Genomic DNA, 27,699 nt, shown 5'->3' with positions numbered 1-27,699 from the left:
GATAAGACCAGGCTGTGTGTGTCATAGAGGGCTCTCCCCTTAGGATGGGAAGTTACTGAGGGTGCTGGATTTGAGGCTACCTTTGAGAGATCCTAGTAAAGGTTAACCAAGTTGGACAAATGTGTTTGGGCTGGAATTATAAAACTGGAGTTCACTATATAAACAGGTGAGAGTTGGAACTACAAGGGCTGAGGACTTGGCCAAGGGTTAAAAGCAATAAAATATACAGGTCTTAGAACTAAGGCTTCTGGGGGCTGGCAATGTGGCGTAGCAGCTTAAGCTGCCACCTGCAGTGCTGGCATCTCATACATATGGGTGCACCCACATGGGATACCTGGAAGAAGCTCCTGGCTCCTGGCTTCAGATTGGTGCAGCTCTGGCCGTATTGGCCAACTGGGGAGTGAACCAGCAAATGGAAGACCTCTCTCTCTCTCTCTGCCTCTCCTTCTATCTCTGTGTTACTCTGACTTTCCAATAAATAAATGAATAAATTTTAAAAAAGAGCTAAGGCTTTTGTTGATTCAGAATACCCAGGCCCCGCAGCTCCCCAGGGTTGTGTTTTGGGTGAATTTAGTGTTATTTGGTCAGGACTCAGAGCGATATTTCAGATGGAAGACTCACACATGTCTTCAGCTTGGGCCACCTCCAGCCATGGTCGAGTTGTGTAATAGCCCCAGCACACTCCTCCCTACCATTCCTACTGGTTGTACGTTGGGTCTCTCTATGCAGCTGCTCTGCCTCTGTGTTTTAGCCTCTAGGGCTCTAGGGCTCTGTACTTAGCTAGTTGCAGCCCTTGTTGCATCTTTCAGCACATGCTCTGTTCAGTTGCACTGGACCCATCTACTTTTTCATCTCTGAAACTGTCATAGCACTCGACACCACCTACGATAGGCTCGGAGCCCGCACCTGCCACTGGCCTGACTCTGGGGTTTTGAGGGCTCACTCAAGGCCCAGGACAAACACAAGGTTTACTTCCTGGTTTCTCAAGCTCACTTTCCTGAAAGGACTGTTTTTGAGTCCGTGGGACGTATGCATGGATGCTCTCTTACTCTTAAACCAAGTCCCATCTCCCCTTGAAGCATTAGAAACCCAGACAAAGGGGCCAGCACTGTGGTGTAGCGGGTAAAGCCACCACCTGCAGCGCCAGCATCCCATATGGGCACTGGTTTGAGACCTGGCTGCTCCACTTCTAATCCAGCTCTCTACAGCCTGGGAAAGCAGTAGAAGATGGCCCAAGTCCTTGGGCCCCTGCACCCGTGTGGGAGACCCAGAAGAAGCTACTGGCTCCTGGCTTCGGATTATCTGGCCATTGCAGCCAACTGGGGAGTGAACCAGCAGATGGAAGACCTCTCTCTCTCTCTCTCTCTCTCTCTCTCTCTCTCTCTCCCTCTCCTTCTCTCTCTGTGTAACTCCGACTTTCAAATAAATAAATTAATCTTTTAAACAAAAACAAAGGAAGAAGCCCAACCACAGCCCTGCCAGACCTGTCTCCTGGAAGTGAATTGCAGACTTTTGCAATCCATCCCAATGGAAGGCATGGTCCATGGCATCCTGGCTGGCCATCTCACCTGAAGGCCAGATGAATCCACTTTCCCTCTTTACAATAGGAAAAGGTTGGGATAGGAAAAGTAGAAAATGAAAACAGAAGCGTAATTCATTAGCTCATCACTCCTCCCTGTGGCTCGTGCCCTTTGGTGTAGCACAGAGCAGGTGGAGAGCTGTGCACATGAAAGGGCCACCAAACACAGCTCCCTCCATGCCAGCCTGGCTCCCTGGCCGCAGACACCCACGAAACAAGATGCAGGAGCTGGCAGACCAACGAGAGCACCAGACGAGGCTTCCAAAAAGCAAGGTCCGTTCCCAGGCCTCTCTGGCTCCAAACCCATGCACACGCAGGTTGTTGACACCTTCCCAACCTCCACTTTCTCCTCTGTGGTTGTCGCATGGCCAACTCTTAAGGTGCTTGGGACAGTGATCTCATAAGATGTGAACCAGCTAGGAAGTAGGATGTGTCCAGTGCTTATCAGCCTTCCAAGGGCCAGCTCATTCAGGAACAGAAGCTGTAGAAGTTTCAGCAGCACTGAACGAAACGGTTTATCCAATTTGTGCAGTCTTTCTGGCCCGTCCATCAGAGGTCCACAAAGGGCGCTAAGTGTCTTCTATGCAGTCTCTCCTGCATTGTACAGCTCCCTGTGAATGCAGCACCCTCTGGGGTTTCATTGCGTGTGAACCAAGTGGCAATACCATTCCCATCCTTTTCGTCTTGGCTTGAATTGGAGAAGATTCTGCCCTGTATGTTGCACACCCTTCTCTAGCCTTGCTTTTTGCCATAAACATTCAGTCTAGGCATTTGAAGAGCTAGCCTCACCTGGGAGACTGTTGTCAGCTGCAATCATCTGACAGTGTATATTTAAATTGACTGTTTTAGAATAGGAAAATAATATGTGTTCCTTGAATCCACAATACATCTTGTACTTGGCCAGCTCACGTCTGGTTCCCAAGGCCAGCAAGCTATAAAAGCTTGCTCCTGCACTGTGCAACAAGGCTTTGCTTCCTGTCCCTTTTCATCACATTTGCATTTGTTTTTATTAGGATTTCTTTATTGCTTTAGCTTCTGTGTATTTGTTCAAAAAGGTAACACCCTTGAAGTTGCCTGTTTTGCTTCTTTGCTGAGAGGCCAGCTCTAAGTAGCAATGCCTGCAGGACCATGCCCCACCTTGGGCAGGTTGCAAGACCACCAATATCACACATGGGTCTCTTGGTCAATATGTTGGCTAGGCTACAGTAGGAACTGGTCCACCATCTAGATTCCCTAGAGTTGCCAGCAGGCAGCCTAGTTACAGGAGTGGCAGAGGATTTAAAACAAGCACAGCGTGAACCAAGTTCACGATGAAATCAGCAAAAGCATGGAATGGAGTGGTTTGCACAAAGGAAAAACAAAGGAAATCAGTCCATGCACAAACTTCAAGTCTGACCAGAAATGAGCTAAAGAGACTTCCTGAGTACAACCTCCCTGGCCAGACCCTCCAGGTAAAAGGGGGAAGCCCTGGAGGAGCGTGACTGTCACGGCACGAGGTCAATGGTGGCCATGTGTCCCTTGGTCTCTCTCTTCCTGTGTCTTCCCCTAATGCACCTGAGCTGGCTCCAGTGACTCACTTGCAACCATGGGACACAGCACAAGGGACGACTGAGTCTTCTGAGACATGGGAAAACTTGCAGCTTCTGTCTCTGGGTGTCTTGGGACCCTCACTCCCACCCTGAGCTGCTGCATGGAGACCTCTGCTCCTGGGGTCCTCCATAGTGGACAGGACCAGCCTGAGCTTTCCCCACCAAGTGCAGACTGTGCAAGTGAATCCAGCCACCTGCTGGACTTGAGGTGACCCAGTACCTACCCACGTAGAGTAGAAGAATCTCCTGGCTTCTCTGCACTGAAGCAGAGAAGATGAGTTATCCAATGGAGAACCTTCCAACTCCTGCCCCCTTGGAGTTACCCACAGCCCTGGATCATGAGTGGTCACCACGCCCCTGGAGTCACCACCCATTGAGGAATGAAGCATCAGCAGGTGCACACAAGAAACAGGTGATTGATGGGGAAGCCCAGAATCAACGGAAGGGAAAGAAGTGACGACTTGGTCTGATTAGCTGAGCGGTGATGTCAAAGACACACCTGACCCCACCCTGTGCTCAGAACCAGCTTCCCCTGCCATCAGACCTCTTGTTTTGAATTCCCAGGACTCACACCTTCTCCCAGCTGCCTGGCTGAGGATGGCTCACACAGCTGGGTGAGCTCCCTCACTGTGCCATCTCCCCTTGGCTCCTTCCAGCTCTGACCCCTCCCTACACCATGGTAACCCCCGACTCCCCCCCAGGGACCTCAGGAGAGTTGTTCAATTGCATCTTTTCCAGGGCTTGGCCCAGTCCTTGAGAGCTCATGCTTAGTTCCGTCTCCAGCATTTTCTTTGATGATCTCATGACACCTGATGTGATTTCTCACCCAGCCATTGAGGATACAGGAAATCATGGAAGCATTGCAAAGTGACTCATTGGGACACCCAGCAGGTGTGCCAGCGCCTCGCTCGAATGTTCTTGCACTGGAAATTCTTATCACACACACCTGTGACTCTCGACTGGAAGATGTCTCTGTGTCCAGGCAAGGGCAGGAGAATGGGAAATGTGAGGAAATAGTGACCACATGGGAGTAGCCATCAAGCAATGGAGGCATGGGGTTTGCAGCCAGAGGATTGGGGCAAACACCCCAGCTCCCCTGACCCTTGAGGAGTGCCTCAGAGCTCTCTCTGGATATCTGAGGTGGGATGGACTTAGAGCGCCCAGCTGGTTGGCCTGTCCTACACTGCTCCTCTGCCACCACGTCTTAGCTCTCTGCCTTCTCCAGGCACTGCTGGCATCACCTCCAAATACACCACTTGCCCCTGCGTGCTTGTCTCTCACTATGGGGTCCCAGCCTAAGCTGGAGCCACATTAAAAACCAAGGCTAGTGATGCATGAAAGAGAGAACACTTGCCTCATCCGAGCTCCTTCCTGAAAACCTTATTAGGATTACAGTCCAAGAATACAGAGGGGCTGGCGTTTAGCCTACTGGTTGAGACGCCTGCATTCCATATCACAGTGCCTGGGTTTGAGTCCTGCCTCTGGCTTCTGACTCCAGCTTCTTGCTAACGCAGACCCTGACTCAGGTAATGGGGCACCTGCTACCCACCTGGGAGACCTGGATGGAGTTCCTAGCCTAACCCCAGCTACTGCAGGCATTTTGAGGATTAAACCAGCAGATGGAAGTCTCTCTCTCTCTCTCTCTCTCTCTCTCTCTCTCTCCCCCTCCCTCTCTAATAAATAAAAATTTAAAGGAATAAGAGAGTAATGGGCACAAAGTCACGGAGATCAAAGAGAATGGCAGTGGAGTGCCAGGAGACAAAGGCATCAGCACGTTCTGGAAGATGCCGGAAGATTCTTGAGTGGTGACCACGATGCGAACCTTGAGCTCAAAAGCCTTCCACAGCAGGAATCACTTCCCCTCTGTCACCACCACAGAGATGCAAGACCCCGGGAACTCCAGACACCAGGCAAGAGGGCATTGCCTTGCCAACAGTGAGACGTGTCGGTTAAGCTTTTTAATCAGGAAAGCCACCCCTTATCCTGTCTTCCATCCCCACTTCTCAGTGGCAGAGCTGTCTTCATCCTGCAAGAGTGTGCACCCCAAAGACATGGAGCCCGGATGTTCCCAGCCCCTGTGACAGCAGGCTGCCAGCCATAGCAGGAAGAGCAGTGACCCCAGCCCCCACCACCAGGTCCCCGGGTATCTTTCTGCCCTTCCACTCCACCCCCAGCCCCAGCAGGAGGGGGGTGGGCTTGTCCCTGGAGAAGCAGAACATTCTGTGTGAGATCGCTCCAGCCGCCATCACAAAATACCAGGGCCTGGGTGATGTAAGCCAGAAAAATGTCTTTCTCACTGCTGTGGAGGCTGAAGTTGGAGACGGAGGGCAGGTGGACTTCATCGGTAGCTGCTCTCCCAGGCTTGCAGATGGCGCCTCCTCCTTGGGTCCTCATTGTCCTTCCCCTGTGTGTGTCTGTGTCCCAACTGCCTCTTAGAAGGACATCAGCCCCTAACATTCAACATCGCCACTTTTCAAAAAAGTTTTTTTTTTTATTTGAAAGGTAGCGTGAGGGGTGTGGGAGGGAGAGAGAGAAAGCAAGATCTTCTATATGCTGATTGACACTCCAGATGACCACAATGACTAGGGCTGGGCCAAGCTGAAGCCAGGAGCCAGGAACTCCCAACAACCTGGGCAGTAGGAAGGTGCCTCTCGGAAGATCGACACCCTTCATCTTTTCAGAGCTGAGAAATCCATTGATTTTTCTCAAACAAAACCGGAGAGCTATGATTTATTTATTTATTTGACAGAGTTACACACACACAGACACACACACACACAGAGAGAGAGAGAGAGAGAGAGAGAGAGAGAGAGAGAGAGAGGTCTTCCATTGGCTGGTTCATTCCTCAATTGGCCATAATGGCCAGAGGTGCGCCAATCTGAAGCCAGGAGCTTCTTCCTGGTCTCCCATGCAAGCACACGGGCCCAAGGTCTTGGGCCATCTTCTGCTGCTTTCCCAGGCCATAGCAGAGAGCTGGATCAGAAGTGGAGCAGCCAGGACTAGAACCAACGCCCATATGGGATGTCAGCACTGCAGGTGGCAGCTTTACCCGCTAGGCCACAGTGCCAGCCCCAGACCTGAGAATATTTAACAACAAGAGCACAGGCTAAGGCTCCAGAAATCTGAGGAAACCTCATTTCCCATGTGGAATGCCAGACTAGGCACACGCCATCAGGAGGAGCGCTGGACTGTGGTCACTGGCACCGGCAGACAGGCAAAGCCTCAACCCGACCAGGACAGGTGGCATGGAGGGAAGCATTCCTGGGACAAGGCCTGGGCTCTAGGAAAGGGAGAGTGATACAGAAGGGACACAAAAGGAGTCCCCAAGGTGAAAGGGAAAGCAGCAAAGAGTGGGGAGAGCACAGAGGGAAGAAGATGGCCCGGATGGATGATTGGAGCCTATGGCGAAAAACTGTGCTGATACGGTAAAGAAAGACGAAGTCCCTGGGCAGGAGAAAAGTGGAAGAAAAGGAGAAGCCGCAGCAGTGCCCTTGGCCCGGCCATGCACAGAATGCACTTGGTCAACTCGAAGGGGCTGGGGAAAGTGAAAGGTGATGACAGGTGTGGGGTGGGGAGGTTTGCACCACAGAGGGTCCTTCGTCCACCACTGTGCTTGGTCAGGGTCAATAGCTGACAGATCCATAAATCGATGAGTTAAAAAAAAAAATAACTTCTTAAGAAAGAAGTCGGGGGCAGGCATCTGGGCTGATGGCTGAATCGCCACTGGCAACGCTCACATCCCACAGCAGAGCTTTGAGTCCCAGCTTCACTCCCTCCCAGTTCCAACCCCCTGCCGACACATACCCTGGGAAGCCATAGCCACAGCTCAAGTAGTCACATCCCTGCCAGTCATGTGGGAGACCCGGATATAGTTCCTGTCTCCTGGCTTCCGATTGGCTGAGAGCCAGCCATGTGGGCATTTGGGTGTGTGAACCAGTATTTCTCTCTCTCTCTCTCTCTCTCTCCCTCTCTCTATAAAATAAAAGTATTAGCGAATAAAACATTACACCCAAAACGAGGAGTAAATTCAGGATCCACTAATGAAGTTCAAGACATGTATTTGGGTTTGGGAAGGAGCCTCAGGAGGGAAGTGTTACCCAAGACATCACTGCTCGGGTTTTATTTTGTCAACCTTTGATGCCACATCATTTATAATGTGTATATGTGTGTGCACCTGTGCATTGCTTTGATTATAAAATGACTTTATAAATTGATCTGATGCAAAGCATGTCATCAGCAATCCTACTTTCAACTGTGGCACCAAGAGAATGCTCCTAGAAAAGAAAGAGAGAGAGAGAGAGAGAGAGAGAGAGAGAAAGGAAGGAAGGGAGGAAGAAAGGGAGGAAGGGAGGGAGGGAGGGAAGGAAAGAAGAAACTAGAATGTTTCAGAATGTTCTAGCAACCCTGTCCATAATGGCCCCAAACTAGAAACACTGCAAATGCTTTTGCTCTGGAGAATGGACAGCCAACAGCAGTAGACACATGCAGTGGGTCACGAGAGAAGAAACATTTGATCAACAACACAAAAGAGGAAGGAACCTCACAGAGTGAAGGGGGTCACACCCAGTGGCAGGTGTTCCACAGGGTCTGTGGGTGGATGTCCCAAGGTGTACCCAGCAGATCTGGCCTCTTGTTGGCAGGGACAGATGATGCTCACTGCTGAGGAAGAGGAAGGCACACAGGGAGGCCTCCAGCGGCAAGGCAGCTCTGCATGAAACTTGAGTGCTGGCTGCCTGGCTGGCTGTGTGCACATTGTGAAGCTCCGCCCAGCTGCAGGAATGCTGGTGAATTGTGCATTTTTCCTAGGAGCATTGCACTTGGCTCCTCTGATCTGAGACACACACATGTGACAGAGCCACATAGCGAGAGACAGTGAGAACAAGATCTTCCAGCTTTTGTTTCACTCCCCCACATGGCCACACAACAACCGAGGTAGACCAGCCTGAAGCCAGGAGCCTGGAACTCCACCCAAGTCCCCAGTGTGGGTGGAAGGAGTACAAGGACTTGGGCCACCTTCCACTGCTTTCCCAGGTGTACTTGTAGGGAGCTGGATTGGAAACAGAGCAGCCAGGTCTGGAACTGGTGCTCTGATGCAAAATGTGGACATCACAGGGGCCAAGATTTATTTTTGGTGGCTTAAAACAGAAGAGTTGTTAAAAAGATGGGAGGAGGGGTGTCATAGAAACACGCCTGGAGTTAAACAGCTGCAAGAGAGCACCCTGTGTTCTGGGGATTGAGAGTGAAACAGTTGCCCATGTAGCCGTCTATCCTGAGGTGGGGTTGGGATTAACTCTCTGTCCACAGTCTGAATCTTAAGTGCAGGCCACTTCCTGGCAGGTACAGCCCTCAGTACCTTGTAAGTGCCTGGCAAAGGCTCCACAGTGATAAGCAATGTCAATAACCTTTGTGGGCATGCACAGTGATGTCATCCAGCCAGGTAGATAGGGGTGCTAGAGGGAAAATGAGCCCTAAAGTACCGGAGTGCCGTTAATATCCAGAGAAACCATTCTGGAGGCAGCAAGTACTGCACTGAGACCTGTCACATCCCACATCGGAGCACCTGTGTCCCAAATCTCAGGGGGCCAACAATGGCGTCCATGGCCAAGGTCTTCCCGGATGTGCCTGGACCCAGCCCTTCATCACCAACAGAGAGAATGTGTCCCTGGGTGCTGTGGGATGTGAGTCATGCCTCCTTACCCATTCCCACCCCTAGAAAAGGAGGCATCAGGGGCTGGTGCTGTGGCACAGTGGGTTAGAGCCCCAGCCTCCAGCACTGGTGTCCCTTATGGATGCCAGTTTGAACCCTGGCTGCTCCACTTCCTATCCAGCTCCATGTTAATGGCCTTGGAAAACAGTAGAAGATGGCCCAAGTGCGTAGGTCCTGCACTCACATGGGAGACCTGGAAGAAGCTCCTGGCTCCTGGCTTCGGATCAACTCAGCTCTGGCCGTTGCAGCGATTTGGGGAGTGAACCAGCAGATGGAAGACCTCTCTCTCTCTCTCTCTCTCTCTCTGTGTGTGTGTGTGTGTGTGTACCTCTCTCTGTAACTCTTCCAAATAAACAAAATAAATCTTTAAAAAACACCAACAGGGCAGCCAGTGGATCCCTTGGAGAAAGTCATGATTCTTCCAAAACCTCAAGCAATAGTGTTTTCCAGCCAAAGGAAACCAAGATGTAGGCAGAAACCCAATCTAAAGTCAAGGGCAATGTTGACCCCAAGGCTCCTGGCCAGCCTGGGAGAGATCAGAGTGAAGCACTTGGGACTATCCCAGGCAGGCAGCTGGAACTTGGTACAGAGGACAAGGGCCCGGGGTCACTGAGAACAGATTCCAAGTGTGAGCTGCAGACCTGAGACACAGCTAAGCTCAGGCCATGCCCTGGGAGGGGCAAAGCCCTACAAGCTGCCTGTGGATTTCGAGAAGCTTCCCTTCTCCGAGTCACCCCAGCATCCTTGATCACAGCCATCTCACTATCTGCACGCTGGCACTGAAGTGATGCCAGGACATGTTCTCTCTTTGACTAGCTGAGAATAAAACAAGTTCCCACAAGGCACATGTGTGTGTGGCCCACATCCCTGGGGGTGCAGGAATGCTGCCCCCATGGTGCGCTGCCTAGCAAATACCTTGAACTCCTGTTTTAGGCATTTCCACCTGCTTTTGGTTCCTCCCAACACTTGTATTCTTCTCCCTGTGCTGTGTTTTCTCCCAGATCTGTCTGTCCACCCTTCTGGCTGCCAGCCACTCTGGCTGCATACATTTGAATTAATCAAAACTTAAGAATGATTGAGTGAGGAGGCTGGCATAGTGGATAAAGCTGCTCCCTGCAACACCAGCATCCCCTATGGGTGCCAGTTCCTTCCTGGCTGCTCCACTTCTGATCCAGGTCCCTGCCTGGGAAAAGCAGCAAAAGATGGCCCAAGCATTTGGGCCCCGACCCGCATGTGGGAGACCCAGATGAAGCTCCTGGTTTCTGACCATTGCAGCCATATGGAGAGTGAACCAGCAAATGGGAGATTCCATCCATCTCTCTCTCTCTCTCTCTCTTTCTCTCTCTCTCCCTCTCTCTCTCTCTGCCCAGTCCTGCCAAGCACCGCTGTGTGTCCCAGCTTGGACAGCCATGTCTTTCTGGGTGCCGGCACTTCCCTTGGAGAGGCATCATTTCCATTCCCGGTGCACCTGATTTACGTCCCCGTTGCCAGCTTACAGACTGTGAGGGACAGCACCGAGGGCTCGCTGTTTCTGACCAGAGTGCATCGCCCCTGAGGATGATGCGGCAGAAATGAGCGACAGCTGCAGCACTGGCCTCTGTCACTTATTCCTGAGCCAGAGCCCCCTGTGGGACAGGTCACAGACATGAACCACGCAGCTCCTGCCTGGATGAGGCACCCAACGCCCTGGCAGAGAGGCCCACGTATCAACACCGCGGTGGAGTGAGCACTGGGATGCAGACCTGCAGGATGCCAGGGAGGGAGGTGGTAAAGTCCCTGAGAAGATGTCCTCTGGCCACCGGTATAAATAGGGGTTAAAATAGCAACGAATGAGCAAGAGACCCTGAAGATACAACTGGAGCAAAGGAAGCGGGAGGGAAGCAGGAGCAGTCTGGAGATGGAAGCTGGTCTGGCCCTTCCTGTGACAAATCACATCAGTATCTGGGTTTACAAGTGAAATTGGCATCTCATTTCCTTATCTCTTCCATTTCTCCTCTCTCTCTCTCTCTCTCTCATTTATCCAAGAGACACAGAGAGAGACAGAGAGATAGACAAGCATCCACTGGCTCACTCCCCAAAATGTGGGCCCACAATGGCCAAGGACCGAGGCCAGCAGCTAAGATCCGGGGATCCCACTTGTATGGCAGGGACCCAACCACTTGAGCCACCACCACTGCCTCCCGTGGTCTGCATTATTGGGAAGCTGGAGTCAGGAGCCAGAGCCAGGTGTTGAACACAGTGCCCTGATGTGGGGCAGGACCCCTTCACCTGTACCCTAAATGTTAGGCCACACCTGCCCCCTTCTCTGGTATTGATACCAAGATTGTACACATTTCATAAAATGAATTTCTGTATTCTCTGTGGATAGTTCTTATCTGTTCATTACTTCTGAACTTATCTTGGAGTACAAGAGTATGGTTTTTTTTTTTTTTTTTTAGATTTGTTTATTTTATTTGAAAGGCAGAGTTACAGAGAGAGAGAGAGAGAGAGAGAGAGAGAGGTCTCCCATCCACTGGTTCACCTCCTAAACGTCCACAACAGCCGGAGCTGGGCCTATCTGAAGCCAAGAGCCAGGAGTTTCTTCCAGGTCTCCAGTGTCGGTGACAGGGGCCCAAGGGCTTGACCCACCTTCCACTGCTTTCCCAAGCACATTAGCAAGGAGTTGGATTGGAAGTCGAGCAGCCGGAACTCAAACTGGTGCCCCATATGGGATATCGGGGACACAGACTATGGCTTTTCCCTCTATGCCACAGCACTGGCTCCACGAGAGTAGATATTTTTAGACTCTGCTTTCTTCCTCCCCCAAGCTATCCACTAACCTGACTCTATACCAACAGCACAGATGATGCTGGCTCATTGTTTACTTTATAGAAATTATGCCCAGCTTCTTTGGTTCAACATATGTTTCTGAGATATATTCAGTTACCAGGCTCAGAAATCATCACTCTCCTTATTGTTGCTGGAACCTGGCTGGTTCCCAGCTTGGGAGCTGTGCGCTATATTCATTGCTACGGACAATCTTGTAGACGCCATTGGTGAGCATGGGAATACTTGCTGCTGGGTGTGCACCAGGGGTGCATTTGCTGGTGCATAATGGAGAGGAAACACGGGCAAGGGGTGGTAGGAACGTGCACTCCCACCTGGAGTTTGGGGTGCTGCACACTCTTGCCAGTACCTCCTACCGTCTCTTCCTTCCTGGAGGGTGTCGTGTAGCACTGTTCTCTTGTGCAGATTGCATGCACATGGGCAGCAGCCATTCCCCAAGAAGAAGGAGTGTGGTCTTGCCTCTCTCCCCTGCTCCTCATCCTCCTCCTCCTCCTCCTCCTCCTCTCAGCTTGCTGGCCACAGTGTCTCCCACTTTGGGATGAGCATGATGGGCAGGAGCAGATGAGGGACAGAGATGTCTTTGCGGGTGGCGCTCTCTGGGGCTGAGAAGAAAATTCTCTCTGTCTCAGCTGGACACTGAAGGGCTTCTTTACAGACCCACCCATGCCCCTGCTGCCTACTTGACCTCCGTTTGCTCCGGATGGGCCCTGCCTTTCCATGCACTTGTTTCTCGCTTGGTCTCTGTTACCTAGGACCTAAGATCACCTCCCTGGACCTGAAGCTACACCAATGTCTCCTTTCTTTCTTGGCTGTGACCCTGAAGCTGCTGGCCAGAGAGCAGTGGTCATCCATGCACTGTCCTAGCACCCCCTGCAGAGAGAATTGTTGGGGAGCAAACACAGTGGGAGCCTTACAAAGAGCCCCACCCCCCAAAGAAGGTGCCTTTGACATTGGTTCCCAGTCACTGCTCATCACAAAAAATAAGAGAAAGATGATCCTTAGGAGTGTATCAGGAAGCATCCTACTGGGCTGGTTGGTGAGTGTGGCGATGGGGACATGCAGTCCTGGAGGTTGCACTTTTAGCCACAGCACGTTTGTCTGGGCTGTGTCTCCCGTGGGTGGGATTGGTTCTCCCAGGTTGCACAGGACTTTAGTCAAGGGGCAAAGAGCGAGTCACCATCGGCAGCTACATCACTCAGGAGATTTTTCTTGCCCTTCCATTTACAAATTGGGTTTCCTACGCAAGCTGGGCAGTGGAGGCAGCTCCTTAACTCCAGAACCCGAATATGCGTGTCACGTTTCTCTGTGCAGAGCCCCAGGGCATGGGCTCAGCGCCTCACAGAGTGCCCAGCTGTGTCTGACCCAGCCCCAGGCCACCTCCTGCATTCCACAGCAGTCTTCATACCCTGGTATCTCCAGGCTCTCCCCCCAACTCCCAGGGACTGTTACCTGTGAGCTGAAAAGCTCACACCCTCTGTGCGGAAGTTGCATCCTCACCACCCCCATGCACACCCCAGCACCTATCATCAGCCCAATTCTGATGCACGAGGTGCAGAGCAGAGCTTCCCCACCCCCACCCCCACCCCCGGTGCTGCTTAGGACTCAGGCAACCTCCTGCACTTTCTGTCTACAAAAACAGCTTAAGTATGACTTCTTAAACGAAAGGGTATGGAAGGCAACGCTCAGCCCAGAGGGGATGCAGGCAGTGGCTTTTGTGACGTCAATGGAAAGGGCTCTGTGCAGCCTGGCGTAGCCAGGTGCTGTTGTTCTGTGCCACACGCAGTCACTTCCACTTAGGCAGCATGGTGGCCCTCACAAGTATGCAGTCAGCAGGTGGCTGAGCCAGGAGGCACCTGTTGTGAGAGAGAACTGCTTGTGGTTGACCCAAGGGAGGCATTGCCTCTAAACCAAAGCCCCTTAACCCAACTTGATCATGCCCTTGGGCCGGCTCTGATTTGGCTACTTTGACAAGAGGAGCCTGGAAGGGACATCTCCGTCTGCACCTGCTGTGGTTGGTACATGTATGCCCTCACTCTTGGGTGCCAGCCCACAGGGTCATATGTCTGGGTGGGGTTTTCCCGAGGGTCCCTGCTGTGATTGCCTGGAGGGCAGCCTGGGGGTTTGGGCCTCCTAGAAGCAGATCTCGGGATGCCTGGGCATCTTTGCAGGTAAACAGGGTCATGTGGAAGAGGCTGTCTACAGAGCACTGCAGGCATACATGAGTGTGTGCCCTGTGTGCCCTGGAGCCTTGGTGCAGGCTGTAGGAGCCACCTCTCTCCTAGAGGGACCCTGTGGAAGTGCAGACGGATATGGATGCTAGGGAACTCTGTTGCCCTCACATGCTGGCCTGGGGCCACTGGGGGGTCACCTCAGCCCAGACCCTTCATCAGAACTGTTCCCATCAGCACTGCCAAATCCCTGCCCCTCCAAGACTGGACTACCCTTGTCTCAGCCATGGGGTTAGGGGCTGATATTTTTCAACCACGGTTGATGAAGTGAGCAGGAGGCCCAGACCACACAGCCCAAGTGAGTGGAGCTGTCCTGGGCTGCTGGACACCCGCTGGGCCTTCAGGGAAACTACAGCAGGTGGCCCATTCTCAGCAGGTGTACATGGTGCTGACCACACCCCCGAGCCTGGATCAGGCTTCTCGCTGTGTTTGTGGAGCATTCACTTAAGTGTTTCTGTGTAGACCAGGGTGCACACAAGTCTGGATCCCTGATGAGGATGAGCAAACGACAATCAGGAAACACCTGACATGTCTCCTGGCCTTAAGGAGTGCTGGCTGGCTCTGCTCCTTTGTACCTCCTCTCCTCCTTCCCCTCCCCTTCCCTCATGCAATGGGCAGCTAAGAAGTTGGCTGCTTTGAGAATCCAGTGAGCATGGCCGGTCCATCTTCTCATTGAAACACACACACACACACAGCCTTGCCTTCTGCATCAGGGGTGCATGGAGCTATGGATCCAGGTCAACAACCCTACTCTTGTGTACAACACACACACACATACAAACACACACACACAACTCATCAAACAGCCCGGAGTTGCAGCCCAGAGTTGGGGTGTGCACATTATTTCCTGTCTGCACCTGTTGGAGGGACCAGTGAGCCATTTCCGGAAGCAGAGAGTCAGCGTCAGGGAATCACCTGTGTTAGACCACGGTGTCAGTGCCTCACAGTGTGAGTGACAGTTCTACCTCGTGGGGTCTTGGGCCTCGGGGACTCTGCTTGCCTGAAGCGTGGATGCAGCCCACTTGTTGAGGCTTATGTGTGGGCCGTTTCTGACACATCTCTCTAACACAGCCCATTTCTGGGGTCTCTTGTTGGAACCATTGCCCTAGAAGCCAACAGTAAAATGCAGATCAAGTCCCCTCAGTATGCACTAGGAAGAGAGGCAAGTGGATGTGACTCCTGAGCAGACCCATCTGCCTCGGACCTGACCACTGTTGGTGCCGTGTGTGCTCAGAACTTGCAGAGGCAGGCCAGAGCTCTGGTTAAGAGAGAGCCCAGGAGCACTACCTTCCTCCTAAATACCCCAGGGAAGTTGGGTATGGTAGGCTTTGACGAGGGTTGGCTCCGGAACCCCTGCAGCTGTTTAAAGTTAAACACCAGAGTCTTACCTTGATGGAGCTGCAAGGGTAGGATCGTAACCGAGTGGTGTCTAGAGGTTGGCCTGGTGGGAGGTTCTCAGTTCACTGGGGATGTGCCCGTGGAAGGTGGGTCCCACAGTAGGAGTAGACACAACAGCCTGAGTCAGGCCCCCGCCGGCCTCTCTGCCTTGTGACTCACACGTGCTTCTTCCCCTGAGACCCACTCCCTTGCTATCATCAACCTCGAGGCAGAATCAAGGGGACCTGTTGATCTTGGACTGTGAACCTCCTAATCTGTAAGCCGGAGTAAACCGCCTTTCTTTCCAAGTGGTTGTGTCAGGTGTTTGTAATGGTGATGGAAAACTGACATGGGGGATGTGCCCTGAGGATCAGCCCCATGTAGGGGCAGAGGATGGAGGGTGACTCACCTGGCCACTCTCCAGCCATTGCATTCCCAGCATTGCCTGAGGGTCCTCACCCAGCCACTAGGGAGCCCACGTGACAACAGAACTGCGCCTTTCCTCCTGCAGCCTCCAGCTGAGCAGAGAAAACATCTCTGGAAGAAATCCCCCGTGCAGCGGTATTAGCTGAGCTAATTGACAATGTAATTAATTAATCACTGTGGTCTTAGGGGTCCTTTCCTGCACCCTCTTAGCTCTGCTTCGTTGCAGTATTATCTACGGTGAGCTTGCAAGCTCAGGTCTAAGACGAACAAAACTGGGAGAGAAAGAAAAGGAAAATCCTTAGACTTCCAGACCCAGAAGTTAGGGGTGAGAGAGAAGGAGGCATGCGGCAGATGGCAGTCCCTTCTCAACACGTCTCCAGATTCTAATCCCATTCAGTAGCAGCCAAGAAGGCTATGCAAGAGGCAAATATATTTGCTGAGACGTCTCTGAGCCTGACCCTCTGTGGCCCCTTGCAAGGTCCCTGGTGCTTTCTGGTTTGAGTGAGCAATATGCCAGCAATATGCCCGTGCAACAGAGTAGTGTCCCAAAGCTGGGGAATGGAGGCTGGTGAGAACACGGTTTTCTGGCCATGGCCTTCCACTGGACATGAGGATTGTCACCCCCTGCCTCTCAGAGGTTGTAGGGGTTCAATCAGGTAAGCACACTTTAGAAAAACAAACCTAACTCAAATGGAAAAGAAAGCACAGGTTGCAGGCCAGTGAGTTCCTTCCCTGGAACCATGGGGCCTGAGACGCTTTTGCCTGCCTTCCATGCAGGAACAGCCGGTCAGAGGCCCTCCCCTGGTCCACGCAGGGGGCGAGAGCCGTGTCCTCCACCTCAGCCTTCTCTGTTCGGGTGGCTTCTGTCTTTCTGGAGTGGGTTTAGGTTGGCGTGGGGGCCACGCACTCACTGCTGACCTTGACTTCCTTGTTCTTCTCCAACTCCGCAGACAAACAAAGCCGTGGCCAAGGGCGACTTCCACCAGGCCAGCACCAGCTCCCGCCGGGCACTGTTCCTGGCCGTGCTGTCCATCACCATCGGCACTGGCATCTACGTGGGTGTGGCCGTCGCCCTCATTGCCTACCTCTCCAAGAGCAACCACCTCTGAGCTCCCTGCAGGCACGACAGGGGAAGGACTTGGGCCAGGTCCCTGTGGCTGCTGCAGAGGGGAGATGCACCTGCAGACAGAGGATTGCCCATGACCGGACGGGGCCCTGGAATTTTCTACCCATGGATTTCTTTTGTTTCTACCCTCGAAGTTCATTGTCACAGCACTGTGTAGAGCACCAGGCAGACGGGCACTGCGAATCCTTCCCAAGGGAAGCTCCAAAGATCCCAACCCGTGAGGCTGTCCCTGGATAGATTCTGGGGGATGGATGACAACGCAGCTCTCAGCGGCCTGCCAGTGCCTGAAACACCACTGCATTAGCAATATACAAACAGTTTAAAATAAAAGTGTTTATTTTTTATGGAATACGGTGCAATAGGCAGAGGGCCGGGGGCCGTGTTGCTGTGCTGTCGGCGGCGTGCTAGCCTCCTCTGTGTGGCCCCCGCCCCATCCATGCACCTTCCATGCCACAAGGAAACGGGGCCAGAGGGAAGACGAAGAAGCAAGCACTGCCTGTGGGTGGTCCAGACTGGAGAATGCAAAGCCAGAATAGAATAACGTGCATGGGATCTGCCTCAGGCCCTTTGCACTCCCGCTGTGCTGCCCCAGCCTGGGAATGCAGCCTCCTTCAGAAGGTATCCTAACTCAGCAGCTACCCGCAGCAGCAATATACAACCTTGGGACGCTCCCCGCCTCCCCCAACCCCACCCGCCTAGCCAGGCCGAGCCAGACTCCTGGAGAACAGGAGCCCCACCTTTGCTCGGAGACCCGGAGGCAAAGGAGTTGGGAAGGCCCAAGGCGTATCGTTGTCAAACACTGGCCTCCCAGATGCTCCCCTGGCCGTCACGCCAGCGATCCTGGAGTCGAGTCGAGCTGTACTCTGTCCACTAAATGAATAGCTATTTTCTTGTCATTTTTTTAAAGCGCAACTCTTGCTTCACGCTGCTTAAGTCACCTGACGAATGCTGAGAAATAAGTAACCACGGACATTTTAATACCATTTCACTGCTGTTTTACGAGTGTTCCTTATTTAACAAAAAATGATCTTTTAGCTCGTTTGCTTAAGACCTTTTCTTTCTGATGGCTAGCGATGGTTGGGTTGCACTGAGCCTTTCCACTGGCTGAAGAGTAACTGCAGAGCCACCCGGGGTGCAGAGGTAGTGGGGGCCTCCCCCAACAAGATCACCATGGCCCGGGCTGCTGCTTTAAATCTCCACCTTGCTAATAACCACTGTCATCACCCCAGTGCTCCCAAGAGTGCACCTAGGAGGTCCTAGACCCTCTCCCTAGGACTGTGGTTCCACCCACGGCACTGAACCCCTTCCTGACACCTGAGTCCCAGCCCAGAAACACGGTCCCGATTGGCCAGCAGTGCAGCCTGGCAATGCTAATGTGCAGCCCAGGTTGAGAACCGCAGCCCTGGAACAAGGAACACAAGGTTGATTGCCCCTTGACCTTGAACACTGAGGTAGTTCTGAAAATTATGAGTGGCTCAAACCCAAGATGATCCACCTCCCTTTTGTCTCTAACAGATCAGCCAAAACCTTAACTCTAAGGTCCTAACCTAAGAAGAATATTCAAGAGGAGCCAGCATCCCTGTAAGAGAACAGAGAGCATGAGTTTGGGGTCAGACCCACCGGGATTTGAATGCAGCTAGGCTGTGTGACCTTACACAAATGTCTGCACCCTCTCTGATCCTCAACCTCAGCCGGTGGTGGGTGGGGATCACTGATGAGGCCCAAGGTCACAGCAGGAAGACTGGAGAATGCCCAAGCTATAGGGTGCAGTGCCCGACTCGTGTGCAGCAGCTGGGCAGCTGGGATTGCTGTTGGCGTCCGAGGCAGGCCGTGTCCGTGGTGGGTCCACATCTTCCCCTCTGTCCACCCAGGCTCTCAGTGTTTGCTCACCCACTGGAATCTGTCCTGGAACAATCCATTGTGACTCGAGGGGTGGCCAGCATGGCCAATCTTTGGATCTGGTGAAGAAGTAGCCGCCCTACCCCCCGCCAGCTCCGTCAGTCACCCCAAGCCCTGCCCTGTGTGCAGGTGACTTTGCCTCCTGCTGAAACAACCGCTCATCTTAGCCAGTCTCTGTCTTACCTGAGGTAGCAGCCTCGATTTTGAAGGGATCAGCCCTCACTCGATTGTTTGAGTGCTGCCAAACCTTTCTTGAGGGCCAGGTGCTGAGACTATCGGTGTACGTAGTAACAGTGAGTATAAGCATCGAGGCCCAGCAGCTCAGGTAGATGGGTAGACAGGGCGTGGCCTGGGCAGGAGGGGAGGTGCATGTCATCCACCCTGGCTCTTTCAGTGACTCCAGCTTCTTTAGCATGTTGGGGGTATCTGTGCCTCCTCAGACCTATGTCATTATCATCCGTGTACCCACCCAGCCCTGGGCACTCGGCACGAGCTATCTCATGCAGTCCTTCAAGGGACTGTAGCAGGGGACTGGAGAGAATGGAAAACCAGAGAAGGAAGCCCGCCCAGCACCCTGTGAGCACCAGACATAGCGAGAGCACAGAGGTTGCATGCACACACTTGGCATGCCAGGTGGCAGAGAGCTACAACAGCACCACCCAGGGCCAAGCCTTAGATTCTGCACCAAGCTCACTGAACCCCAAATCCTCCCCTAAAATCATGCACCTGACACACAGAGAGACCCAGAGCCCAGAAGTCACTGTGCCTAAGTCCTGTCTGAGCCTAGGAAATGGGCAAAACGAACACACAGCTCTCGGTCCTCATTGCCCATGACTTCCCGTTCCACATTAAGGGTTCTCTCTCTCCTTTACAAAGCAAGAAACAGTAAATGATGTTTTGGCCTAGATGGTGTCCTCAGTGGGTCTCTTAGGGACGTGCCAGAGACTCGGGTTTTCATTTTATAACCTGTCTTGGCCAGCAGGAGGTGGGAGCCATTCAGGGGAGAGGATGGGGAGCCCGAGGTGACGTCCATGGAGAACGACATCTCAACCGAGACTTGTTCAGGTGTCTCCCTCCCACACCCCACAGGTGCACAGGGTATCCTGGCCCCCACCAGCCTCATGTCTCCCCACTGTCCCTGCTTTACTCAGCAGCCCTGAGTTCACCAGCTGTGCCCATCTGAGCAGGTGCCTCCATGGCTGAGGGCATGGCTGTTCTATTGTAAGACCTGAATTTTTTTTTCTAGATTTTATTTATTTATTTGAGAGGTATAGCTACAGATAGAATGAGGCAGAGACAGGGAGAAAGGTTTTCTATCTGTCAATCTGCTCCTCAGATGGCCCCAAAGGCTGGAGTTGAGCTGATCCAATGCCAGAAGCCAGGAGCTTCCAGGTCTCCCACGCTGTGCAGGGACCCAAGCACTTGGGCCATCTTCTACTGCTTTCCCAGGTTATAGCAAAGAGCTGGGTTGGAAGCGGAGTAGCTGGGACTCAAACCAGTGTCCATATGGAATGCCTGTGCTGCAGGCAGAGGCTTAGCCCATACGCCACAGCGACGACCCCAGATCCGAAGCTTACAAGAGAATCTTACAAGCTCTCTGCTGCATGAGGATGGCAGAGTTTGTGACAGGCGTCCCTACTTCACCAGCTACCTCAAACACACCAGATTCTCCCAGGCCACAGGTCCCTGGACTTCACTCAGTGTCCCTAATTTCTTTTCTTTTTTTTTTTTTTTGTTAAGATTTTATTTTATTTATATGAAAGAGTTACAGAGAGAGGTAGAGGCAGAGAGGTCTTCCATCCATTGGTTCACTCCCTAGATGGCTGTAATGGCCGGAGTTGTGCCGATCCGAAGCCAAGAGTCAGGAGCTTCTTCCAGGTCTCCCACATGGGTGCAGGGGCCCAAGGACTTGGGCCATCTTTTACTGCTTTCCCAGGCCATAGCAGAGAGCTAAATCAGAAGAGGATCAGCCAGGACTCGAACCGGCGTCCATATGGGATGCCAGCACTTCAGACCTGGGCTTTAACCCGCTGCATCACAGCACTAGCCCCAGTGTCCCTAATTTCAACAGGTGCCCAATCTGTTACCTTATCAGGATGGTGTCCTCTCATACCCAGATAGCCCCAACTATCCCCTAAAGAACTACCCTGGCTCTCAAGGAGAACGTGGTATGGGAGACTCCAACTAGGAGGTAACTGGGACATCAGCAGCCCCACAAGCAGCCCCTGCTAAACAAGGAGCAGGTCCAGGGACAACGGGAGGTGCACCTCTGCAACCTGGCTGGCCCCTGCACCCAAGCAGGCCTGCGTGTGAAAGACATCAGTGGGGCAGTTATCCTCTTCCCCTCCCTGGGATTCAAATGCAAAGTGGTCACCAAGGCAGAGGGCCTGGCCAGAGCTGCCTTTGCACAGCCCCAGGGGCCCAAACTTCAGGGACCATGCTCGAAACTGTGTGTGGCGCCCCCTAGAGGTTCCAGCCTGATGGCTCAAAGGTTAGCCCTTGTGGGTCCCCTGTCCCGCCCAACTGCATTCGTTGCCCTGAGTGGGCCTGGATGTGCACTGACCACCAAACCAGTAGGTGCCACTCAGCGCTCAGGCTGAAAGGCAGCTATCCCACCTCCTGGCCTGAGGTCACTCCCGCCTCTTCTTTGCTGTGACCACACTGGAAGTGTTAGAGGACAGAGCCAGCAGCCCTGTGAGGCTGGGGCTGGGGTGTCCCCTCCCCCAGGAATGCTCCCCAGTCCCCTTCCACCCCACAGAGGCACCACAGATTCTGTGCCTCTTAGGAAATAGAGGATGCTCAACCCAGAGACAGTCGTGCACAGGAGGCTGGCTCCCAGCCAAACAAGGATGTAAATCAGCCATGAATTTGTCAGCCTGCTGAGCTGCCGGCAGGAGGGGAATCTCCATGCAGGACAAGGGCGGCAGGGCAGGGACTCTGATCTGTGCTTGGGGCACAGCAGGATGTAGGTTTATCAGGATTTGTCCCTGCTCCCGCCATTGCTGTCCTTACCCTCTGTTTTGTTTTTGAAAACCCAAAAGATTTCTTTATTTGAAAGGCAGAATGAGAGAGAGAGAAAGACACACACACACACACACACACAGAGAGAGAGAGATTTTCCATCCACAAGCTTACTCCCCAGAATGGTTATGACAGCCGGGGCTGGGCCAGGTCACAACCAGGAGCCTAGAATTCCATCCAGGTCTCCCCACATGTGGGGCAGGGACCCAAACACTTGGCCCACCTTCCAGGTGCATTAGCCAGGAGCTTGGTCAGAAGTGGAGCACCAGGCCTGGAACCAGCTCTTACATGAGATGCCAGCATCACAGGCAGTGGCTTTAACCACTAAGCCACAGTGCTGGCCCCCAGGCCACAAAGTCCCTGGCTTTCTCCATGGGCAACTGCACCTTCAGCACATGGGGTCTGAAGGGCACAGTTGAGAGACCCCAGCTGTGCCATCCCAGGCCCTGCTGCTGCAGGCTTGTTGTCTCCCCAAAGGTCAGCGTTAGCACTGGGATTGCTCCACAGCACCCCATGGCCATGCTTGCTGTCCCTGCAATGCTGAGCTCTCCATGGTGGATCTGCACCTCAGGCTGCCGGATGATGCTCCCTTAGCTGAGCACAGCTGCCAATCTCTTCACTCAAGAGCCGCTGGCTCCAGCACTGAATGAGCTCGGGGCAGCCTGACCCAGGCTCATGCATGCAGCTTTAGCAACCAGGCACGCTTTAGCCAGCAAAGGTTGGCTGAATACAGGGTGCTCTGCACGTCACCAGGCAAGTGCCAGGGAGTCTGTCCCTGCACCCCAACTGTCTTGAGGGGGCTCTGCTTTGCTTTTCACTGAAATCCAGTCATTTGGAGCCAATTTCAAGATATATAGGGCAGATATAGAGATCATGACAGATAGAAGTAGATATACATGATAGATAATAGAGATACATCGATAATAGAGATACATGGATAGATGAGTGATCAGACAGCTTTGCTGTCTGTCTACACCACAACATCCATATTTGGGCCCAGACAATCTGAATGAATGGATCAAGATTTGTAGAGGGGGACAAGATGGTACAAGATACTCTACACCACCCAGAGAAGGTTCCAGGTCATTTGCAGCAGCAGCCATGTTTCCATCTGAACTGGCTCAGGAGCCGCCGCTGAGGAGGGTGGGCAGAGCACTGGCTAAGGGCCAAGTTCATGACAAGCTCCCCAAGAGCCTTGAAACCCTCCTGCATGGCACAGCAAGGCAAGTCCTCCCTTTACTCTTTCAAGAGGCCTTTGTGTCATTAGAAGCAAGAGACGGTCACTGTGCAGACTGAACTTAGGATATCAGGCACACTCCAGCACTCCCCATCCCTTCTTCCAGTCCTCAGTGAAATGGCCACATTTTAAATCATTTGGGAGTGAACCAGCAGATGGAAGATCTCTGTCTATGTGTGTATGTGTGTGTGCATGTGCACAAGTGTGTATCTGTGTGTGTGTCTGTCTCCCACACCCCACACCTATCTCTCTGTCCCTATTTACCTGCATTTCAAATAAACACATAAATAAATCTTTAATTTTAAAAAAAATGCCTCTCAATGAGACTCACCTCAGTTGAGTGCCAACAAGCCAAGCCAACCTGGGATCCCCCTGTGGCCCCATGAGAGGCTTCTCTGGAAACTGACTTAGCTAAAGAGAGAAAGGGGAAAAGGGAATGTGTCCTGTAGCTGCCCCAGCCTCCACCTCCCTTCCGTCGACAAGCACCAGTGTGAGAACAGGAACAATATCTGTGTCCACACACCTGTTCTGGTCCAACCACTGAGGCCCAGCCCCTGCCTAGATGACAAAGCCACAGCTCCACAGTGGGAAGTCTTGCTCAACCCCGGGCAGTTTGGGGTACACAGGGACTTGGGTCTCCTGGTGGCTGAGCTGCTCTGCTGGGGGTGAATGCCAGGGTGCAGGTCACACCAGACAGGCCACACGCATTGTTAAAAGTTCCACAGTCTCTTCTAGGCTGCTGGTCTGTGCGGGAAATATCCTCACCTTCCACTCAAGAGGTGGACTTGAACTCAGGAAGCGCAGTGAAAACGAGACTTCACTAGTATCAGTCTTGCAAGATGAGCAGGCACTCCTGGGGACAGTTACAGCAAGCAATGTGAGTTCCAGCACGCAGGCCCCTCCCCTGGCTCCCCCATTGGTTGAGTACCTGGGGTGTATAATCTTCCCCCATGTTGCCTAAGTTGCAATGTTACCTTCTTCATTCCTTCTCTGTATTTTAATTTCCTCTTGTGAGTGGGCCACTCCATAACATCCTGGTTGCATAGTGAGTGTTGCTACATCTGCAAGTCAGCTGATGGTGATTTTCCACTCTGTGTTGAAAATGGACTTCCAGAAGTTTTCTTGGAGTCCAGATGTCCCCAGAGGGCCAGGTGCTCTCTGCCATGAACACTGCTGGCCAGTAAATCAGAAACACAAGGCCGCAGCTGCTGGAGGGAAGAACATGGTTTCTCCTACTCCTTCCCACTGAAGAAACACAGGATTAAGTTTGAAAACAGGTTGCAGGGCCAGCACTGTGGCATAGCAGGTAAAGCCGCCGCTTGCAGTGCCGGCATCCCATATGAGCACTGGATCAAGTTCCGCCTGCTCTGCTTCTGATCCAACTCTCTGCTATGGCCTGGGAAAGCAGTAGAAGATGGCCCAAGTGCTTGGGCCCCTGCACCTGTGTGGGAGACTTGGAAGAAGCTCCTGGTTCCTGGCTTCTGATTGGCTCAGCTTCGGGCGTTGCGGCCACCTGGGGAGTGAACCAGCAGATGGAAGACCTCTCTCTGTCTCTCTCTGCCTCTCCTTCTCCCTCTGTGTAACTCTGACTTTCAAATAAATAAATAAATCCTTAAAAAAAAAAAAAAACGAAAGCAGGTTGGATGAGGTTCAGCAGGGGCCACTGGGGAAAGATCAGGTTCATTTTAGTTTTTGGCAGGATTTGTGCACTCCAAGTCCTTTGGCCTCACTGTGGAATAGAACTGGAGCCACCATGCTGTAGCACCTTTCCTTCCTCAGAGCGATTCAGCAAGCGTTTGCCAAAGGCATCAGTGCAGGTGCATTCTCACAGATGAACCCATGATGATAGACTGGGCTTCTGTGTGCAGATGCCACACTGATCAGGAGCTGTGGTTTAGCAAGAGGCTGACTTGCTACAGAAGTCATTAGGGAGAGAGGCTTGATGGGGTGACGTCACCGGTACCCAGGGTGGGGGTTCTATGGTTTTTTCCCCAACATGCACTGACTGTGACATGGGTCACACTCTGCCCATCTTTGAAGGCATCCAAGGTCAGTCAAGGCCATCCTTTGACTCCTGCCCAATCTCATTTCCAGAGCTTTTAACATTAGGCCCCACCTGTCATTCATCCCCCTGAGTGACAGATCTGGGCGCGGGACTAGCTCCTTCCTCCTCCCCCCAGCACTTTTTATCACAGACCTGCTCAGTGCTCGGTTGTGCTCTGAGCACAGAAGGGATGATGGTGATGGATAAGAAAAAGCCCAGATTTGTGGAGGTAGATGGGACTCCTGCCCATGACTCTCTCCACATGCATCGGCAAAAGGGGCGGGAGGACTTAGGGTGGTGGGTGAGTCCAGGTGGCCCCAGCACAGCCAGTACTAACGACACTGCACAGACATAAAGGAGGGTGCCAACGTCGACGAGGGCCACGTGCTCTGGACAGGCAGCTCAAGTAGGGAATCGTTCTGGGAGCAGCCTCGCATTCTTTCCATTGAATCCCTGTGCGCATGCACAATAACGGGCTCCAATGACACAGGCAAGCCGCTGTGCGGTTCGTGTCCCTGCACGGAGCGAGGTTGGGCGCTTTTGCTCCAGGTCACACAGCGGCAAGGCCATGCAGACCCCAGCCGGCTGGCTTTTCCTGTCGGCCATCGGCGTCTGCATCTTCTGGAGTCATTGGCAGCTCTTCCACGTGCCCCTCCACCAGTCACCCAGCATTAACCATCACTCACTTCTTTGATCCTTTGAGATGGAAGCTGCCCATCCCCCCCCCCCAGGCCCCGCCACTTCCCTGCCCCCCACTCACTGGCAGGAAACCTTTGAAACCACTCAGTGTGGTCTTTCTTTGACTCACAAGGCTGCATTGATTTCTTTCAGGCCTGACTGTGTTGGGTTGCTGCTTATGGATTGCAGCCCCTGCTAAAATGGGGTCCCCGCCTCGGTCCCTGCCTCTCTCCACCACAGTGCTGTTTCTCTGTACCCATTACAGAGCTTTGTGATAGAACTCTGCCTCGATGTCTGCAGTAAGGAGAGGAAAGGCCTCCAGGCAATGTGGGTGGAGCTTCCTGAAGTTTGATTTGCAGAGTTCCGCCCAACCAGTGTTCTCCAAGGCAGCGATGGGTTAATCGGTCCAAACTGAAATGAGAAGCCCGTCTTCAAGGGAGTTCAGAGGAGGCAGCTGGGGGCATGAAGATCGTGGGGCCTGGAATTGAAAGAATGGATCAATCACAGGGACCGATGTCCCGTGGTGACACTGAGCAGCCATGGCTAGGGCCCTGTTGGGGTCGGTGGATGCACTGCACACTGCACATGCTGGGGTCCCTGTGGGTCTTACTTCTGGTTTCTCAGAGCTTGAATTCAGATCTTTCCACACCCCCCAGATCACAAGGGAACTTTTCCGGTATATAGCCTCTGCCGGTGACTGCAGAGTTACACGGCACACAGGTGTACCCAACAACAGCACCCGAGGCCCCACTTGCTGTGACAGATGCTTCCCCCGCGGCTCTCACATCCTCGGGCCCTGCTGTGTGTCTCTCTCCAGATGCCTGCTGCGCGTCTACAGTGAGGTCAGGAGGAAGAGGCTGGGACCTCTTCCTGCTGCTTCTCAGCCGATCCACCTGTGCAGCCAGCTGGCCCAGCCACCCGTGTGCTCCCCAACTCCGGACTGGGGTTTCCACTCTTTGTGCTCAACGACTGACTCAGAAGATTCGAATTCTTCCAGGGCATACCAAGCAAACTGGGGTTCCCTCTGTGTGTCTGCCTCTTCTCTTACCCAGGTGCGTGCACACACACACACAACACACACACAATAACAATATGACTCCTAAGGCTAACACAGCTCTGCTGTATAAAACCCATCTCCTGGGCCAGAAAGGCATGTCCAGGTCACCAGGGACCCTGCCAGCCTCGTGGCCTGCCCGCTCCTGGCTTAGCTGCAGCACCACCACGCTGGCTGTAACTCATCCTACAACCTTTTTTAAAGATTTATTTTTATTTATTTGAAAGAGTTACAGAGAGGGCCGGCGCCGTGGCTCAATAGGCTAATCCTCTGCCTAATGGCGCCGGCACACCAGGTTCTAGTCCCTGTCGGGGTGCCAGATTCTGTCCCGGTTGCCCCTCTTCCAGGCCAGCTCTCTGCTATGGCCCAGGAGTGCAGTGGAGGATGGCCCAAGTGCTTGGGCCCTGCACCCCATGGGAAACCAGGAGAAGCACCTAGCTCCTGCCTTCGGATCAGCGCGGTGTGTCAGCCGCAACACGTAGGCCGCGGCAGCCATTGGAGGGTGAACCAACGGCAAAGGAAGACCTTTCTCTCTGTCTCTCTCTCTCTCTCTCACTGTCCACTCTGCCTGTCAAAAATAAAAAAATTAAAATAAATTTAAAAAAAAGAAAGAGTTACAGAGAGAGGTAGAGCCAGAGAGAGAGGTCTTCCATCCACTGGTTCACTCCCCAAATGTCTGCAACAGCCAAAGCTGAGCTGATCCAAAGCCAGGAGCCAAGAGCTTCTTCCAGGTCTCCTGCATGGATACAGGGGCCCAAGGACTTGGGCCATCTTCTACTGCTTTCCCAGGCCACAGCAGAGAGCTGGATCAGAAGTGGAATAGCAGGGACTTGAACCGGCGTCCATATGGGAGGCTGGCACTGCAGGCCGGGGTTTTAACCTGCTGGGCCACAGCACCAGCCCTGAGA

The 27,699-nt window shown here is 53.0% G+C and overlaps 1 protein-coding gene across 1 annotated transcript in view; it reads left to right on the top strand.

Annotated features, from left to right (window-relative positions):
- SYNDIG1 (synapse differentiation inducing 1) overlaps positions 1-16,841 on the top strand; it is a 105,517-nt gene extending 88,676 nt beyond the window's left edge. Inside the window, exon 3 of the mRNA XM_062202240.1 lies at positions 16,683-16,841. Coding sequence (XP_062058224.1) covers positions 16,683-16,841 — 159 coding nt within the window. The remainder of the gene's footprint in view (positions 1-16,682) is intronic.
- Positions 16,842-27,699: the final 10,858 nt, after the last annotated feature.

Source organism: Lepus europaeus, chromosome 10, assembly GCF_033115175.1.
Source record: "Lepus europaeus isolate LE1 chromosome 10, mLepTim1.pri, whole genome shotgun sequence".
Lineage (NCBI taxonomy): Eukaryota > Metazoa > Chordata > Mammalia > Lagomorpha > Leporidae > Lepus > Lepus europaeus.
The sequence above is the reverse complement of the archived record's forward strand: the minus strand, read 5'-3'. Positions and strand labels throughout refer to the sequence as shown.